The sequence below is a fragment of the Gobio gobio genome (assembly GCF_949357685.1).
Source record: "Gobio gobio genome assembly, chromosome: 11".
Classification (NCBI taxonomy): domain Eukaryota; kingdom Metazoa; phylum Chordata; class Actinopteri; order Cypriniformes; family Gobionidae; genus Gobio; species Gobio gobio.
Genome location: NC_137104.1, coordinates 4,450,557 through 4,468,056, shown reverse-complemented (window position 1 = coordinate 4,468,056; position 17,500 = coordinate 4,450,557). Strand labels below are relative to the sequence as shown.

At 38.2% G+C, this 17,500-nt stretch overlaps 1 protein-coding gene across 2 annotated transcripts in view; it reads right to left on the bottom strand.

Moving 5' to 3' along the window:
- The window catches only part of krit1 (KRIT1 ankyrin repeat containing), a 31,467-nt gene extending 15,602 nt beyond the window's left edge, over window positions 1-15,865 (bottom strand). For both annotated transcript variants that reach the window (XR_013817497.1, XM_079829187.1), the window contains exons 1-8: window positions 15,795-15,865; window positions 13,300-13,453; window positions 11,272-11,428; window positions 11,080-11,172; window positions 7,903-8,032; window positions 6,406-6,643; window positions 4,059-4,180; window positions 2,809-2,952 (exon numbers count right to left, since the gene is read on the bottom strand). Coding sequence is in view for 1 of the 2 variants with exons in the window: in XM_079829187.1 (XP_079685313.1) it covers window positions 2,809-2,952; window positions 4,059-4,180; window positions 6,406-6,643; window positions 7,903-8,032; window positions 11,080-11,172; window positions 11,272-11,428; window positions 13,300-13,398 (983 nt within the window). In the remaining variant the exon portion in view is untranslated. The remainder of the gene's footprint in view (window positions 1-2,808; window positions 2,953-4,058; window positions 4,181-6,405; window positions 6,644-7,902; window positions 8,033-11,079; window positions 11,173-11,271; window positions 11,429-13,299; window positions 13,454-15,794) is intronic.
- Window positions 15,866-17,500: the final 1,635 nt, after the last annotated feature.

Genomic DNA, 17,500 nt, shown 5'->3' with positions numbered 1-17,500 from the left:
TCGACTCATTGATTCATAACGCTTCAAACCGCTGAATCGACTCATTGATTCATAACGCTTCAAACCGCTGAATCGACTCATTGATTCATAACGCTTCAAACCGCTGAATCGACTCATTGATTCATAACGCTTCAAACCGCTGAATCGACTCATTGATTCATAACGCTTCAAACCGCTGAATCGACTCATTGATTCATAATGCTTCAAAGCTTCATGATGCTGTGTTTTGAAATCAGTCAGCACACAGGGAAACTGCTTTGCTCTTTTGCTGTTATTTTTGTTGGCCAATGTGAGTTTGTGCTTCATCATGGTTTCACCGGTATCTATGGTTTCTCCACGGGGTTTGAAGCTTTTCGATGACGTTTGCGTCGGGTAATCACGTCACTTCAAAACGTTCCCATGGCAATAGGCGGAAATGGCGGCTCTTGTGTGAAGTAAACGAAAAATGTTCAACTTTCTGCTAATATATATGACTTTTTTTGCAACGAAAATGCGGGGATTATGAAATCATGATAGCCCCGCATATTTTGCACGCGGAAATAGGCAATTTATGCGGCGAAAGTGCGGCGTATTTGAAAAAATGCGGCCCCCGCATGAATATGCGGACTTTGGCTGATTATGCGTTAAATCACGCGATCGCATAATCGCGTTTTTCTGGAGGGACTGATAAGGAAACCTAAACAAACACTGTTTTAAAGCCACTTAAAGGGGGGTCTAATGCTATTTCATGCATTCTGAGTTGGACGTATGACAGAGTATTTCTGTGCCGAATACACTCCTTCAGGATTCAAACAAGTTTCGGAAAGTTTTTTTTCCTCCGAGTATGTCCCTGTATGACGTCATAAGGGCGGGATTCCTTGTATGGGCACTTCTCCCGAATGAGCACACACACACAGAGCGAGAGCGAGAGCGAGAGCAACAATGTCACTAAAGAAGTGTGTGTGTGAGGGAAAGATCACCTAGTAGAGCTGCAACTAACGATTATTTTTTCTGTCGACTAATCTAACGATTATTTTTTCGATTAGTCGACTAATCTAACGATTATTTTTCCGGAGTAATCTTATGATTCTTTTTTACTGATTATTGTACTTCAAAGAGGGTAGTGAATTTGTATATTATTTTAACATGAAATCAATGAATGATGACAATATTAATTGTATTTCAGGAAGGGTAGTGTACATAGTAGGCTATGCCATTTTATAATGAAATATATGAACACAAGAAGCTTTTTAAACATAATATATAATGATACTATTCATCATAAAATGTATACAGAGTAGGCCTAATTAGGAAAAGTTGTTTACTATAGTAGTTGAGTATGATTTACTTATTGATTTGTGTCAATAGTAAACGAAAATGCACTTGTATTTATCTGCAAAAGGTTCACATACAGGAGCTTTCAGCATAGTTTTAATATAGTATAACTAGTTGTCTATTTTGAAGATACATGTGCATAAACAACGACTAAAGCTGCCAGAAGTTTTAGCCCAAACTTCAGACACATTTAAATGATTAAAGCTAGAGGCATATCTTAACTTTAATGTTACTTTAATCATGCAAACTACCTATATACAGCATGTTATTATGCATATGTGTTTGGGACAGAGCGGAACCAGGTCGCATTAACAGGAGATATATGCAGCCCATAATAAATAAAAGCACGAGACGTACTGGGGTCGGAGAAGAACCCCGGAAAATGTGACCGTCTGTTGCAATACACGCGCCACGGTTCAGCTGCGCGAGAGACACTGGCAGCAGGGTTGCCAGGTTTACACAACAAAACCCACCCATTCGTTACTCAAAACTAGTCCAAAACAAGCCCAATCGCGTTTCGGGGAGGTTCTCTGGTAAACATCGCGTTCGGGGGGTTAAATATGTGTGTTTTTTTGCAGGGCTGCCGGCTAAAATTCTCATTCCCGGGGCTAAATATCACATAATTGGGATCGCTTCAACCCGCGGACATGAGAGACAGCCCGCGGCAACAGTGTAGAAGTAGCCCAATTCCGCGGAAAAAACCGGGACTTGGCAACTCTGACTGCAGTGTGAAAGCTCCCGCTCTCCACGCACACAGCACCTGCTCTGCCACCGCGCGCAGTGTGAAACCGGCATTACAGAGCGAACAAAGCACAGTTTTATTCGGCTTCTGTTTAAAGTACTCCTACACTTTTGAATGTCGCGGTCTGGCTTTATATGATAAATGATCATTTTCACTATGCCCGGGAGCAGAAGCCGCCATTATTCTAGATCTTCTGTTCCATTCTAGAACGTAAATAATGTGCCGCCGACGCGTCGACGCATTTCACGCACGTCGACGTATTTTCGTAGTCGACGTCATCGACGACGTCGACGCGTCGTTGCAGCCCTATCACCTAGTTCAGCTTCCCAAATAACCCAGCGTTAAGGCAACAGTGGATGCCGTTTGTGTTTCCGGAGTTCTGCGAGTGTGTGTGTGTGTGTGTGTTCCCGGTCATGAGTGGAAACCGCAGGTGTTTTGTTGGCAATCGGAGCGTAAGTGCATATAATGTGAACAACACCAACTTATAGAGAATCAAACGTTATCCAGAGATAATGCCATGATGTGAATGTGTGTGTGTGTTTAGCTCCGCCCACTTCACGCCTCCACGGACTCGGCTGTTTTCTGAAAGAATTGGTTCAGTGTATCTGCCGTTTATAAATATGATAAAGACTAAAGACTCTTGGGAGATATGAAGGATCAACACTACTCTATAGATACTCAAGATTAACATGAGACTGGCAGAAACTGTGTGTGTTATGACCCCTTTAAAGAAAAAGGAAGTTGATGTATACCAGCATGCATAATGAATGGGTGCCCAGTGGTCACTGTCCAGCTGTTTGACCGAGAAGCCGCTGTCCAGCAGTTTGGACAGAAGCTCAGAGTCTCCTTCACAGGCACTGCGGTGCAGAGGGAAGTCATCCACCCACTGCCGCTCTCTACAGGACACAGAGTTTTACACTTTATTTTACACACACACTTCATTTTTGAGTTAGGTTAGGGTTAGTAGAATGAGTACTTGCAAAGTTACTTAGGGCGCTTTCACACCTACCTTGTTTGGTCTGGATTTTCGGACTTTTCAGTTTGGTCCGAATCAATATTACAGGTGTGAAACCTCTAATGGTGCGGACCAAACAGATGAAATTTGGTCCTGAGAAAAGAGGTCGTCTTGGTCCGGATCAAACTGAACAAAGGTTCGGTTCGTTTATAGTGTGAAAGCATTTTCTGTATGGCTCGGACTTTCAGAGCATTTACAGGAAGTTCCTGTTTATGTTTAAATATTATAATGTTATTTTTAAATTTCATCTCGGCTACATTGATTATGAAAAGTGAAAAGATGCGCAATATGTCAGAAGGTCAGAAATGATTTTGAACGAAATTTTGTATGATTTTGTTTAGAAAGCCTTTCTTTAATGTGAATTTCGTTTTTTATACATTGTATCTTAATTTTAATCAACGTTTAATCAGATAATTGCCTGGATTTAATAAATAAGAAGCAAATCGTTTATAATCACGGGAGCGATCACATGCTTTGCACATGAACTGGAGCGTCTCAAATAAACCAAAACTCAGCAGATACTCGTCTCACAAACATGAGAAATATGTGTATATAAAGCTTGAAATGTCCACTTTTAAACGTAACGAAAAGAAAATAGTCCAGCAATGCTTCACTGTTCACTAGTGGCAACGATATGCGTCCGTTCATTCACTCTTGTCAAAGACGCGTCAGACGCACATCCGTTTACAAACCAATCAATGTCCAGATGCCGCCCACATAGAAGATGACGAGTGGACACAAGTGTGTGATGTGAAGTTCTTTAGTGCGCTCGCATAATTGCAATGTGAAACCAAACCAAAACTAACCGAATGTATCAAAACATGAACTTCGGTTCGGACCTTGGTGCGGACTTTCAGGTGTGAAAACGCCCTTATAGTCAGTAGGAACATGACTATCGAAAGGTTAGCTGATTATAAAGTCTGATTATTAGCAGCCTAATAATGTAATACACAGAACATCAGCAGAGTAAGCGTAAAATATACTGACTTGTCTTCTGTGACGCTGGTCATACTGTGCTGCCATACTGTGCCCTCTCTTTTTGGAATCTGGATTTTGGAATAATCTGGCGCTCCCAAGCCAAAGTAAGGGTTGATGATGACTTTGTCCACCTTAACGCAAGAGTTTAATAGATACATACTTCCCTTCAAATCTTGTTATGCATTCAAGATATCAATTAAAAAGGTGTTGAACATGACAAACAACTATTGAGTATAATTTCTTAGCAACAACATGAATAATAATCGAAAGTTTGGTTATTTTAATGTTTTTGGTCTCATGCTCATTAAGGCTGCATTATTGGATTAAAAATACTGTAAAAACTGTTAATATTATTACACTTTTAAATAACTTGTTTTCTATGTGAATATATTTTGATATTTGTTATTTTCCTATGATTAAAGCAGAATTTTCAGCATTATTACTTCTTAAAGACTGTATTTATTGGATTAAAAAAATACTGTAAAAACTGTTAAATATTATTACAATTTTAAATAACTGGTTTTCTATGTCAAAATATTTTTTTAAATATTTTTTTTCCTGTGATTAAAGCTGAATTTTCAGCATCATTACTCCTAAAGGCTGCATTTATTGGATCAAAAATACTGTAAAAACTGTTAAATATTATTACAATTTTAAATAACTTGTTTTCTATGAGAAAAAAAAAATCCTGTGATTAAAGCTCAATTTTAGCATCAATACTGCTTAAAGGCTGCATTTATTGGATTAAAAATACTGTAAAAACTGTTAAATATTACTACAATTTTAATTACCTTTTTTATATGTGAATATATTTTAAAATGTAATTTATTTCTGTGATTAAAGCTGAATTTTCTGTATCATTACTCCTAAAAGCTGCATTTATTGGACTAAAATACTGTATAAACTGTTAAATATTATTACACTTTTAAAAAACATGTTTTCTATGTGAATATATGTTAAAATGTGATTTATTTCTGAGATTAAATCTGAATTTTCAGCATCATTACTCCTAAAGGCTGCATTTATTGGATCAAAAATACTGTAAAAACTGTTAAATAATATTACACTTTTAAATAATTTGTTTTCTATGTGAATATATTTTTATTTTTATTTTTTTCCAATGATTAAAGCTGAATTTTCAGCATTAATACTCCAAAAAGCTGCATTTATTGGATCAAAAATACTGTAAAAACTGTTAAATATTACAATTTTAAATAACTTGTTTTGTATGTGAATATTAAAAAAAAAAAAAATCCTATGATTAAAGCTGAATTTTCTGTATCATTACTCCTAAAGGCTGCTTTATTGGATCAAAAATACTGTAAAAACTGTTAAATAATATTACACTTTTAAATAATTTGTTTTCTATGTGAATATATTTTTATTTTTATTTTTTTCCAATGATTAAAGCTGAATTTTCAGCATTAATACTCCAAAAAGCTGCATTTATTGGATCAAAAATACTGTAAAAACTGTTAAATATTACAATTTTAAATAACTTGTTTTGTATGTGAATATTAAAAAAAAAAAAAAATCCTATGATTAAAGCTGAATTTTCTGTATCATTACTCCTAAAGGCTGCTTTATTGGATCAAAAATACTGTAAAAGCTGTTAAATATTATTACACTTTTAAAAAACATGTTTTCTATGTGAATATATGTTAAAATGTGATTTATTTCTGAGATTAAAGCTGAATTTTCAGCATCATTACTCCTAAAGGTTGCATTTATTGGATCAAAAATACTGTAAAAACTGTTAAATATTATTAAATGATAAATAGCTTGTTTTCTATGTGTATATATTTTAAAATGTGATTTATTTCTGAGATTAAAGCTGAATTTTCAGTATCATTACTCCTAAAGGCTGCATTTATTGGATCAAAAATACTGTAAAAGCTGGTAAATATTATTACACTTTTAAAAAACATGTGAATAAATGTTAAAATGTAATTTATTTCTGAGATTAAAGCTGAATTTTCAGCATCATTACTCCTAAAGGCTGCATTTATTGGATCAAAAATACAGTAAAAACTGTTCAATATTACTAAAATTAAAATAAATAAAAAAATCTGTCATCAAAGCTGAATTTATCATCATTACTCCAGTCTTCAGTGTCACATGATCCTTCACAAATCACTCTAATATGATAATTTGATGCTCAACAAACATTTACGATTATTATCAGTGTTGAAAACAATTTATATGATAAAGAAACATTTGTAACATTATAAATATCACTACTAACCCCAAGTTTTTGTAGTGTTTGTAGGGTAGTGTTTACTAGGGGTCTGTTTAATCATCAGTATGGTCTGTGAATGCTAATTATTCTGGTTATGATCATGAAAGAAATCCTCACTCTGTTAGTGTACTGCAGATCTGACCCATAGAGCGGGTTCTCGATGCACAGGTCGGCTTTCTCCAGGGACATCATCCTGCTCTTGATCTCCAGAGCGGTGTAGCCCATCGGGCCGTCGGCCGGCTTGCTCTCCACGGCATAGGCCGGGTTGCTCACGTTCGTCTTCACACGGTCAACCGGAGCCGGCCGGAAAAGTGCAGGAATGGCATGAGGCACTGCATGCTGCTCTGCTAACCACCTGAAATAAACAGTGACCGCTAACCTCATCAAAGCAATAAACACCAGATGTGGAGTCAAAGTACACTCGAGTGAAAGTAAAAGTACTACTGGTCAAATATTACTCTGTTACAAGTGAAAGTTGTTAAAAACTATTTTTACTTAAGTAAAAGTACAGAAGTACTTGCTTTTAAAAGTACTTAAGTATCAAAAGTAAATTTCCTTTCTTATGTCAATGCATTATTTTATTATTGTTGCATTGTTGTATAAATGAACGGTGGTTTAAGCCAGTCAGTGATGCTCCATCCGACATGCTAGCATACGACCACATTGAACTAATTTAAATACTTAAAGGGTTAGTTCACCCAAAAATGAAAATTCTGTCATTAATTACTTACCCTCATGTCGTTCGACACCCGTCAGACCTCCGTTCATCTTCAGACACAAATGAAGATATTTTAGTGTAAATCTGATGGCTCTGAAAGGCCTCCATTGGCACAATGCACTTTACACTCTCAAGACCCTTAAAAGGCACTAAAGACGTCGTTACAAAGTCCATCTCACTACAGTGGCTCTAAAATAACTTTATGATTCGGCGAGAATAGTTTTTGTGCGCAAAAAAACCCTAAATAACGACTTACATAGTGATGACGATTTCAAAACACAGCATCATGAAGCTTCGAAGCGTTATGAATCAGTGAGTCGAATCAGCAGTTTGAATCGCCAAATTTCAGCAGTTTGACATGCGATCCGAATCATGATTCGACTCACTGATTCATAACGCTTCGAAGCTTCATGACGCCGTGTTTTGAAATCGTCATCACTATATAAGTCGTTATTTAGGGGTTTTTTGCGCACAAAAACTTATTATCGGCGATTCATAAAGTTATTGTAGAACCACTGTAGTGAGATGGACTTTGTAACGACGTCTTTAGTGTCTTTTAAGGGTCTTGAGAGTGTAAAGTGCCATTGTGCCAATGGAGGCCTTTCAGAGCCATCAGATTTACACTAAAATATCTTCATTTGTGTTCTGAAGATGAACGGAGGTCTGACGGGTGTCGAACGACATGAGGGTCAGTAATTAATGACAGAATTTTCATTTTTGGGTGAAGTAACCCTTTAAGTACAGTACTCAAGTAAATATACTTCGTTACTGTCCACCTCTGATAAACACAAGCCTTTAAATAGGCCAATGGAGGACAAGAAAAAGGTCTTTATACCATCATAACAAGACTCTAACATTTGTATGATTTTCATGCAAGTGATGATGTTCACACTCACTTGTCCAGAGCCAGTAGCATCTTTGAGGTGGAGGAGGAGAAATGGGCACTGGTTTCACTACAGACACGCATGATGTCCTGAAGGCAGTAGAAACTGGGGCTCCCAGGGTGATAAACAGACTTGCTGTTTTCTACATTGGAATACAGACCATATTCACTGCTTTGTGATATTAATACACTCTACACCTTTATGAAACTCATACAGTCAGTATTATTCAGCAAGGACCCATTAAATTGATCAAAAGTGACAGTCAAGACTTTTATGTTAAATAAATGCTGTTCTTTTGAACTTCCTATAATCATTCCATATATATATACACCGATCAGGCATAACATTATGAATAATTATACAGTATGAAGTGAATAACACTGATGATCTCTTCATCTCCTGTTAGTGGGTGGGATATATTAGGCAGCAAGTGAACATTTTGTCCTCAAAGTTGATGTGTTAGAAGCAGGAAAAATGGGCAAGCGTAAGGATTTGAGCGAGTTTGGGCCAGATTGTGACGGCTAGACGACTGGGTCAGAGCATCTCCAAAACTGCAGCTCTTGTGGGGTGTTCTCGGTCTGCAGTGGTCAGTCTCTATCAAAAGTGCTCAGAGGAAGGACCAGTGGAGAAACGGCCACAGGGTCATGAAGGACCAGTGGAGAACCGGCCACAGGGTCATGGAGGACCAGTGGAGAACCGGCCACAGGGTCATGAAGGACCAGTGGAGAAGCGGCCACAGGGTCATGAAGGACCAGTGGAGAAGCGGCCACAGGGTCATGAAGGACCAGTGGAGAAGCGGCCACAGGGTCATGAAGGACCAGTGGAGAAGCGGCCACAGGGTCATGAAGGACCAGTGGAGAACTGGCCACAGGGTCATGGAGGACCAGTGGAGAACCGGCCACAGGGTCATGGGCGGCCGAGGCTAATTGATGCCCCTGTGGTCCAATCAAACAGACGAGCTACTGGAGCTCAAACTGCTCAAGAAGTTAATGCTGGTTCTGATAGAAAGGGCTCAGAATACACAGAGCATCTTTGGCCAATGTTCTGCTGGGAAACCCATGTGGATGTGACTTTGACACGTCGCACCTACCTCAGCATTGTTGAGCCCATGTCCAGCCTCTCATGGAAACTGTATTCCCTGTGGCTGTGGCTCTTTCAGCAGATAATGCGCCGCCACAAAGCACAAATGCTTCAGGAATGGTTTGAGGCGTTGACTTGGCCTCCAAATTCCCCAGATCTCAATCCAATCGAGCATCTGTGGGATGTGCTGAACAAACACCTCACAACTTACAGGACTTAAAGGATCTGCTGCTAACATCTTGGTGCCAGATACAGGGCCTGAATTTAACACCCGACCACGCGCCAAATGCGGGTGAATTTTGCAATTGGCGGGTAACACTGTCAATCTACCTACCACATTGGCAGGTAGCCAATGAGAATTGAGTGATTAATTGGGCAGTTTGAGAGGATGCGACTACGTTCAGGCGATTGGAAAGAAGATGAGGCCCTTCTCTGACTACATTTGGATGTGCGAGTATTAAACTGTTGGTGAGATGGGATAATGCAACGCTGACGTAGGCTACAGTACAACGACACTTGCACAGATGTGTGTGCGTCGTGTGTGTGTGCATGTTGGGAAGCGGTGAGAAAATATCCGGTGCGCGGTAACTTTACCAGTAATAATAATATTAATTTAGTTCTGTTGAACCGTTCCTGAACGTGACTAAATCAGCCATCAACACAGCCGTGTGTGATGTATTCACATACAAGCTATATCTGAGTCAGTATGACCGTCTGTGACACAGGACATCAATAAATAAAAATATATATTTTTAAATGTATATTGTAAGAGTTATTATTACTTATATTGATTTCGTTAATAACTTGACAGCACTTAAATGTCTATTCTTACAAGTTAAAGAACAATGTTTGTGGGACTAGTGGATTTTTGAAGGGGTTAGTGAAAGAGAATTTCACTAGACAGATTAAAACATTAACAAAAAACTAAGGAATCACCAAAATGCAAGAATGATTCTGCATTAATTTAGCGTAAGTGGCGATTGATAGTGGATAATAATAGCCTAATCTATAATAAACTGACGGTAACAATGTTGCGCTGTTGACGCTCGCGCAGCCTCTCAGAAATCAATGTTACTGAATGATTCAGCGTTTGAATGAATCGTTTGCATCAAAGATTCAATGAACTATTCATAAACGACTGCCTCATTCTTGAATGAATCATCCGTTTGAACGAATCGACTCACTGACTCACTCATTAAAACGCTATCTTTAAGGCTGCATTATTGGATTAAAAATACTGTAAAAACTGTAAAATATTACTACACTTTTAAATAACGTTTTCTATGTGAATATATTTTTACATTTATTTTTTTCCTATGATTAAAGCTGAATTTTCAGCATCATCACTCCTTAAAGACTGTATTTATTGGATAAAAAATACTGTAAAAACTGTTAAATATTACTACAATTTTAAATAACTTGTTTTCTATGTGAATATATTTTAAAATGTAATTTATTTCTGTGATTAAAGATGAATTTTCAGCATCATTACTCCTAATAGCTGCATTTATTGGATCAAAAATACTGTAAAAACTGTTAAATATTACTACAATTGTAAATAACTTGTTCTCTATGTGAATATATGTTAAAATGTAATTTATTTCTGAGATTAAAGCTGAGATTTCAAAAATATTTAAAACAATCTCATAACATTTTTTATTGCAGTTGTAATTTTTCAATGTTAATTATTTAATTTGATTGGTAACAGCCCTACAGTGTCTTATTATTCTATTTTAATTTATAGATCAAATTTAAGAATATAAACTGAAAGCTGAAGCACAGATAAGATTATGGGGAAAAAAAGCCCTTTATAAAAGGTAAAAATATCAAAGATATGCAGATTTAAATATGTCAAAGCTGATTGAACACTGAATTATATTTACAACACACACACACACACACACAAAATCCGGACAAGCATGTGAACAGGCTTAATGTCGAGGAGAAAAAAAATTGGCAGGTAAAGAGTCTGGTGGTCAAAAAAGGGGGACCAACACAATATTAGGATCATGTTATGCCTGATCGGTGTATATGTATACATACATTGACTGACTGACTTTATTTTGCATATGACATTCTGGGCACCAATGAGAGTGTGTTCAGTCTTACCTTTGACATTAATTGGCACAATAAATAACGAGGCCTCCTTCCCATCACGGTCACCATCCAACCGGAACTTCCTCATGTGAACGACACGCTTCCCTGCAGAAAAGATCGGACATGCCTCAGTAATGGCTATTGTGCCGTAGAGCTGAATGAAGAGCTTCTGAAACCAAACACCTCCAGCAAACGACCACTAACCTATTATGCCCTGGTTATTGGATATGGGCTTCGTGGTTTCATCCACATACTCCAGAATAGACTTCGCCCGGTCCCTGTCGGCCTGGATTTTGGTCCCAAGAAGTACTTTCTTACGCTTTTTTTCTTTTCCCTCCAGGGGAACCTCAATGAGTAAAATCTGTGTGGTAAAGCAGATTTAAGGAAATTAATTTAAAGCACAGCTATGGCTAATCTCTAGCCTGGATGCCAGCCGAACTTAGCCCCGCCCACAACATTTTTACTTGGGCAGTTCGGTCTGGACTTGATCCGTAGAGAAGAACAGAAACTGTTCGGACCAATGAAATTGTCAGGGCGGGCTTTACACGATGATGGACAGATGATCAACATTAACGTAATCATCCACGTCATTAAAGGCGCTTGGGTTGAGTTTGTTCTAATCCTAAACGGAGAACTTGTTCGTATATGCATTCACCTTTACTATTTCTCTCAGAAATGATGATCGTGTTGGTAAGTTCTCTGTGTATCCTTAAATTCTTTTTTTACAACACCGGCAAAGATCGTTTACACTCATCTTTTTCTTCTATCGTTAGGCTACTTATTCCAGCGTGCGTGGAGACAGGGTTGCCAAGTTTTTACAACAAAACCCGCCCAATTGCTAATGCTGCGTTCACACCAAACGCGAATTGAGCGTCAAAATCGCGTCTACCGCGTCTAGTTTCACGCGCGTACATTTTGAATGCATTCGCGCGTCAGCAGAGAATTGGACGCGCGTAGAAATCGAGCGCTGGAAGCGAAATTGACGCGCGTTCAAGGCACTCCAGGAGAAATATGTCATAAAACACCACTCTGCTTCTTTTCATTTTCATTAAACATATATATTAAGCATTAATAGCCACACAAATGTGGTCCAGGCAACTCCTACATTATCTTCACTGCATGTATGTTTAAATATCCTTAAAATATAAAGTTATGAAACTTCTCTTTGCCCTCAGTCAAAACGATTTGGCAGACAACAAATTATATATTCATGAGAGCAAAGATCGCCCGTTAGATCCACACAAGACGAACCACCACAGGACATCAGAGCCAGCGGCAGACGCCAGAAGGACTGGCCGAGGAAAGGCTGCCTTCGCTGGGGTTATGAGCAGTGATTGCCCGGTGATAGCCTGGATCTCACAACTCCAAAAACACAAGATTATTTTTTTTAAATAGGCGCTCTCTTTATAAATAAACCACAGATTTGAGCTTTAAACAACTACATTCCCACCTGAAAGAGTCTTAAAACTACATTCTGTGACACAATAGTACTGTTTTTAATTTATGCAGGGTTTCTCATACACGTCACTTTACCACGTGACAGCAGCGAGCAGGCTCCTGATTGGTTAACGCGGCGCGAATTGACGCCAAAGTTCAAATTTTTTAACTCGGGCGTCAGACGCGAATTCGCTTCAAACGCGTGAATGCACAAAAGCACCATTCGCGTGTAACGCGCGTATCGCGCAAGAACTGGACGCGCGAATGAAGCGGATTCGCGTCCTTCGCGCCGCGCGTAACGCGCCTTCCGCGCCGCGGGACCTCCAGACGCGCGTCAACGCGCCTTTCCATTGACTTAACATTGAAATCACTCGCGCCTGACGCTCAATTCGCGTTTGGTGTGAATGCAGCATAACGTTCCTCAAAACTAGCCAAAAACAAGCCCAATAGCTTTCCAGGGGCGGTTCTCCAAGAAAAAGGGCATTTGGGGGGTAAAATATGTGTTATTTTGGCAGGGCTGGCAGCTAAAAATCGCATTCCTGGGTCTGTATATCACATAATGGGGTCGCTTTAACCCGCGGACTTGGCAACACAGGCCAGTTGAGTTCTGTTGACATTTCACAACTAACGTTATTCGTCGCTCCGTTGCTCTGATTGGTTGTAGGTCTATCCAATTGAGGTCTTTCCTGGTTCGGTTGAAACACGCCCCATAATCACAGCCCAACGGAGCAGATCAGACTCATATTCTGACTAGAATTGAGTATGACGACGTCAGGCTAGCTAATCTCATCTCACCTCATAAGATTTAGCGCGGTACTCTTTGGAGTTGAGGCTGGCGGTGTTCTTTGGTCGGATAACAGCCACAAACACCTCCTCTAAATCTTGATTTCCCATCACGTGAGCGGCTCCTCTTTAGTTCCAGCTGTCAGCGATTCTTTAAACACCATGCCTGCAATTACACAGAGCATGTATGAGGCAACAAAAAGCATCACACAACAACAACAACAACAAAAAGACAGCCTATGCTTCACTGCTACTCTTAGAAGAGTAATTCTGGGCCACTTATCACTCATGAAAGGAAAAAGTGCAAACATTAGTTCACTTTTAAATAAACTTTTGCTGATAATTCACTCACCCCCATGTCATCCAAGATGTCCATGTCTTTCTTTCTGCAGTCGAAAAGAAATGAAGGTTTTTGATGAAAACATTCCAGGGTTTTTCTCCATATTATGAACTTCAATGGGCTCCAAACGGTTCAAGGTCCAAATGACAGTTTCAGTGCAGCTTTAAAGGGCTTTAAACGACACCAGATGATGAATAAGGGTCTTATCTAGACAAACCATCAGTTTCTGAGAGAAATCGAGCAGTATTTATGCTATTATTTTACCTCTTATCAGACGAACGTGATCATCTCTGAGCTCAGCCATAACTTCCGCTTAGTGAGGTCAAAATACGAGCGTGGTCATAGATTTATACATAGATGCCTCATTCGCACTTGCACCTATCAATAGAATGAGGCATCTACGATCGATATATCTATGACCACGCTCGTATTTTGACTTCACTTAGCGGAAGTTATGGCGGAGCTCAGAGACGATCACGTTTGTCTGTTAAGAGGTAAAATAATAGCATAAATACTGCTCGTTTTCTCGCAGAATCTGATCGTTTCGCTAGATAAGACCCTTATTCATCATCTGGTATCGCTTAAAGCTGCACTGAAACTGTCATTTGGACCTTGAACCGTTTGGAGCCCATTGAAGTCCATTATATGGAGAAAAACCCTGGAATGTTTTCATCCAAAACCTTCATTTCCTTTCGTCTGCAGAAAGAAAGACATGGACATCTTGGATGACATGGGGGTGAGTAAATTATAAGCAAAAGTTTATTTAAAAGTGAACTAATCCTTTAAATAAACTTACATGTAGTTACTATAGTAATACCTATAAATTATGCATAATTACATGCAACTAACCCTCAACCGAATCCTAACCCTATAGTAAGTACATGTACACTGTAAAAAACACAACTTGAAAAAAGTTGAAATGACTGATTTTGTTTTGTTGGTTCACAGAAAACTTATTTTCAGTTTATATTACTGTTATTTACAAAAGTTGAGCCAATAAGAAACAAAATTGGTACTAAGAATTTTTTTGTTGTACAAATTTTTTTTACAGTGTAGTTACTTAATATTACTCAGTACTTAAATATATAACTACAGTGTAACAATGACACCTTCAAATAAAGGGTTACAAAGTATTATACAGTACTTAAATGTATAATTACAAAATAACTATATGTACTTGCTATAGGGTAAGGATTTGGTTTAGTTGCATGTAATTATTTAATTTTCATTATCTTTTATTTTACCAATCCCATTGAGATTCAAAATCTCTTTTTTAAGGGAGTCCTGGCAAAGACGGCAGAAAAAAATACATATACACACAATTAACCGAAGACGACATTTATCAGTTTAGTGCTAAAGCTCAGTAACAGTAACATCACATGTGCACTTAGTACTCAAATAGTCCTTTATCCTAGTTTTAAACGCTGTCATTGTCAGAAGATAATTCAATGTGAGCTGTTTCTGCAATTTATTCATAACTTTGTCCTTGTTACATATAGTTACTCTGTATAACTAAGTTATATCAGTATCACTTTGCTACAAAATATACTATTAAATAGTAAAGAAACACATAAGCACATTGTTACACTGTAATTATATATTTAAGTACTAAGTAATATTAATATTAATTAACATGTACTTACTATAAAGTTAGGGTACAACAGTGTATAGCTCACTGTTATTACTAAAGTAAGGCATGTAACAATGACACTGTCAAATAAAGTGTTACCAAACAATAATAAATAGTCATTCCGGTTTATAAAAAAAAAAACATGATGATAAATAATGACATGATTTTCGTTTTTGGGTGAACTATTCATTTAAAGAATTAAGTTGTACCAGTGTCAGTATCACTTTACTACAAAATATACTATTAAATACTAAACAAACACAATAATGTGTGTGTGTGTGTGTGTGTGTGTGTGTGTGTGTGTGTGTGTATAACAGTGTTCTATCAATTTTGAATAGAGAATATGTTGAGACTATACTGAAGCTATTAGGAAGTTACATTTATCGGACTCCACCTCGCTGACAAGATAATGGAATTAATTACTTTAGCGTCGATGTTAGTAAAAGCTTATTTACAGTAAATGACGCCTGTTATAGCGCACTAAAATACTGTGTAATAAAATATAAGCTGCATAAAAGACAAAAAGGTAAAACATACCTCTAATTTTCTGTCATATTTCTAACAACAACAAAGACGCTGTTCCGGCTGCAAACGGAAATCAGGAAAACGTCAAAATAAAGGTCTCCGACAAATTCAAACAGCAAATAATAAAAATAAATACATAAATAAAGTAAAAAGATACTCGGTGTAGCAGGCGTTTTGTAAAATTATTATAATAATTTAGCTGAACATGACATCTGCAAATAGTGGTTTTGTTTAAAAGTTTTACATGTCCCAAAGCTTAGTCACCGTTCACTTACTGTATGGAAAACGTATGAAATGAAAGTGAATGGTGACTGAGGCTATCAGTGCATTAGCTCACGCAAAAATTAAATTTATGTAATTAATTAGCCTAAGTTACTCACCCTCATGATGTTCCAAACCTGTAAGACTTTCGTTCATCTTCTCAACACAAATGAAGATCTTTTTGAAGAAATCGGGGATATTTAAATGAGGATCATTCTCGTGTTACGCATCACGTTTGAGCTTCTCAAGAACCAATGAGGTTCATTCTAGTGTTACGCATCACGTTTGAGCTTCTCAGGAACCAATGAGGTTAATTCTCGTGTTACGCATCATATTTGAGCTTCAGCGAGAACCAATGAGGTTCATTCTCGTGTTACGCATCATATTTGAGCTTCAGCGAGAACCAATGAGGTTCATTCGCATGTTACGCATCATGTTTGAGCTTCTCAAGAACCAATGAGGTTAATTCTCGTGTTACGCATCACGTTTGAGCTTTTCAAGAACCAATGAGGTTAATTCGCATGTTACGCTTCATGTTTGAGCTTCAGCAAGAACCAATGAGGTTAATTCTCGTGTTACGCATCACGTTCGAGCTTCAGCGAGAACCGATGAGGTTCATTCTCGTGTTACGCATCACGTTCGAGCTTCAGCGAGAACCAATGAGGTTCATTCTAGTGTTACGCATCACGTTTGAGCTTCAGGAAGAACCAATGAGGTTCATTCTCGTGTTACGCATCACATTCAAGCTTCAGGAAGAACCAATGAGGTTCATTCTTGTGTTACGCATCACGTTTGAGCATCAGGAAGAACCAATGAGGTTCATTCTTGTGTTACGCATCACGTTTGAGCTTCAGGAAGAACCAATGAGGTTAATTCTTGTGTTACGCATCACGTTTGAGCTTCAGGAAGAACCAATGAGGTTAATTCTTGTGTTACGCATCACGTTTGAGCATCAGGAAGAACCAATGAGGTTCATTCTTGTGTTACGCATCACATTCGAGCTTCAGGAAGAACCAATGAGGTTCATTCTTGTGTTACGCATCACATTCGAGCTTCAGGAAGAACCAATGAGGTTCATCCTTGTGTTACGCATCACGTTTGAGCATCAGGAAGAACCAATGAGGTTCATTCTTGTGTTACGAATCACGTTTGAGCATCAGGAAGAACCAATGAGGTTCATTCTCGTGTTACGCATCACATTCGAGCTTCAGGAAGAACCAATGAGGTTCATCCTTGTGTTACGCATCACATTCGAGCTTCTGCAAGAACCAATGAGGTTCATCCTTGTGTTACGCATCACATTCGAGCTTCAGGAAGAACCAATGAGGTTCATCCTTGTGTTACGCATCACATTCGAGCTTCAGGAAGAACCAATGAGGTTCATCCTTGTGTTACGCATCACGTTTGAGCTTCTGCAAGAACCAATGAGGTTCATTCTTGTGTTACGCATCACATTC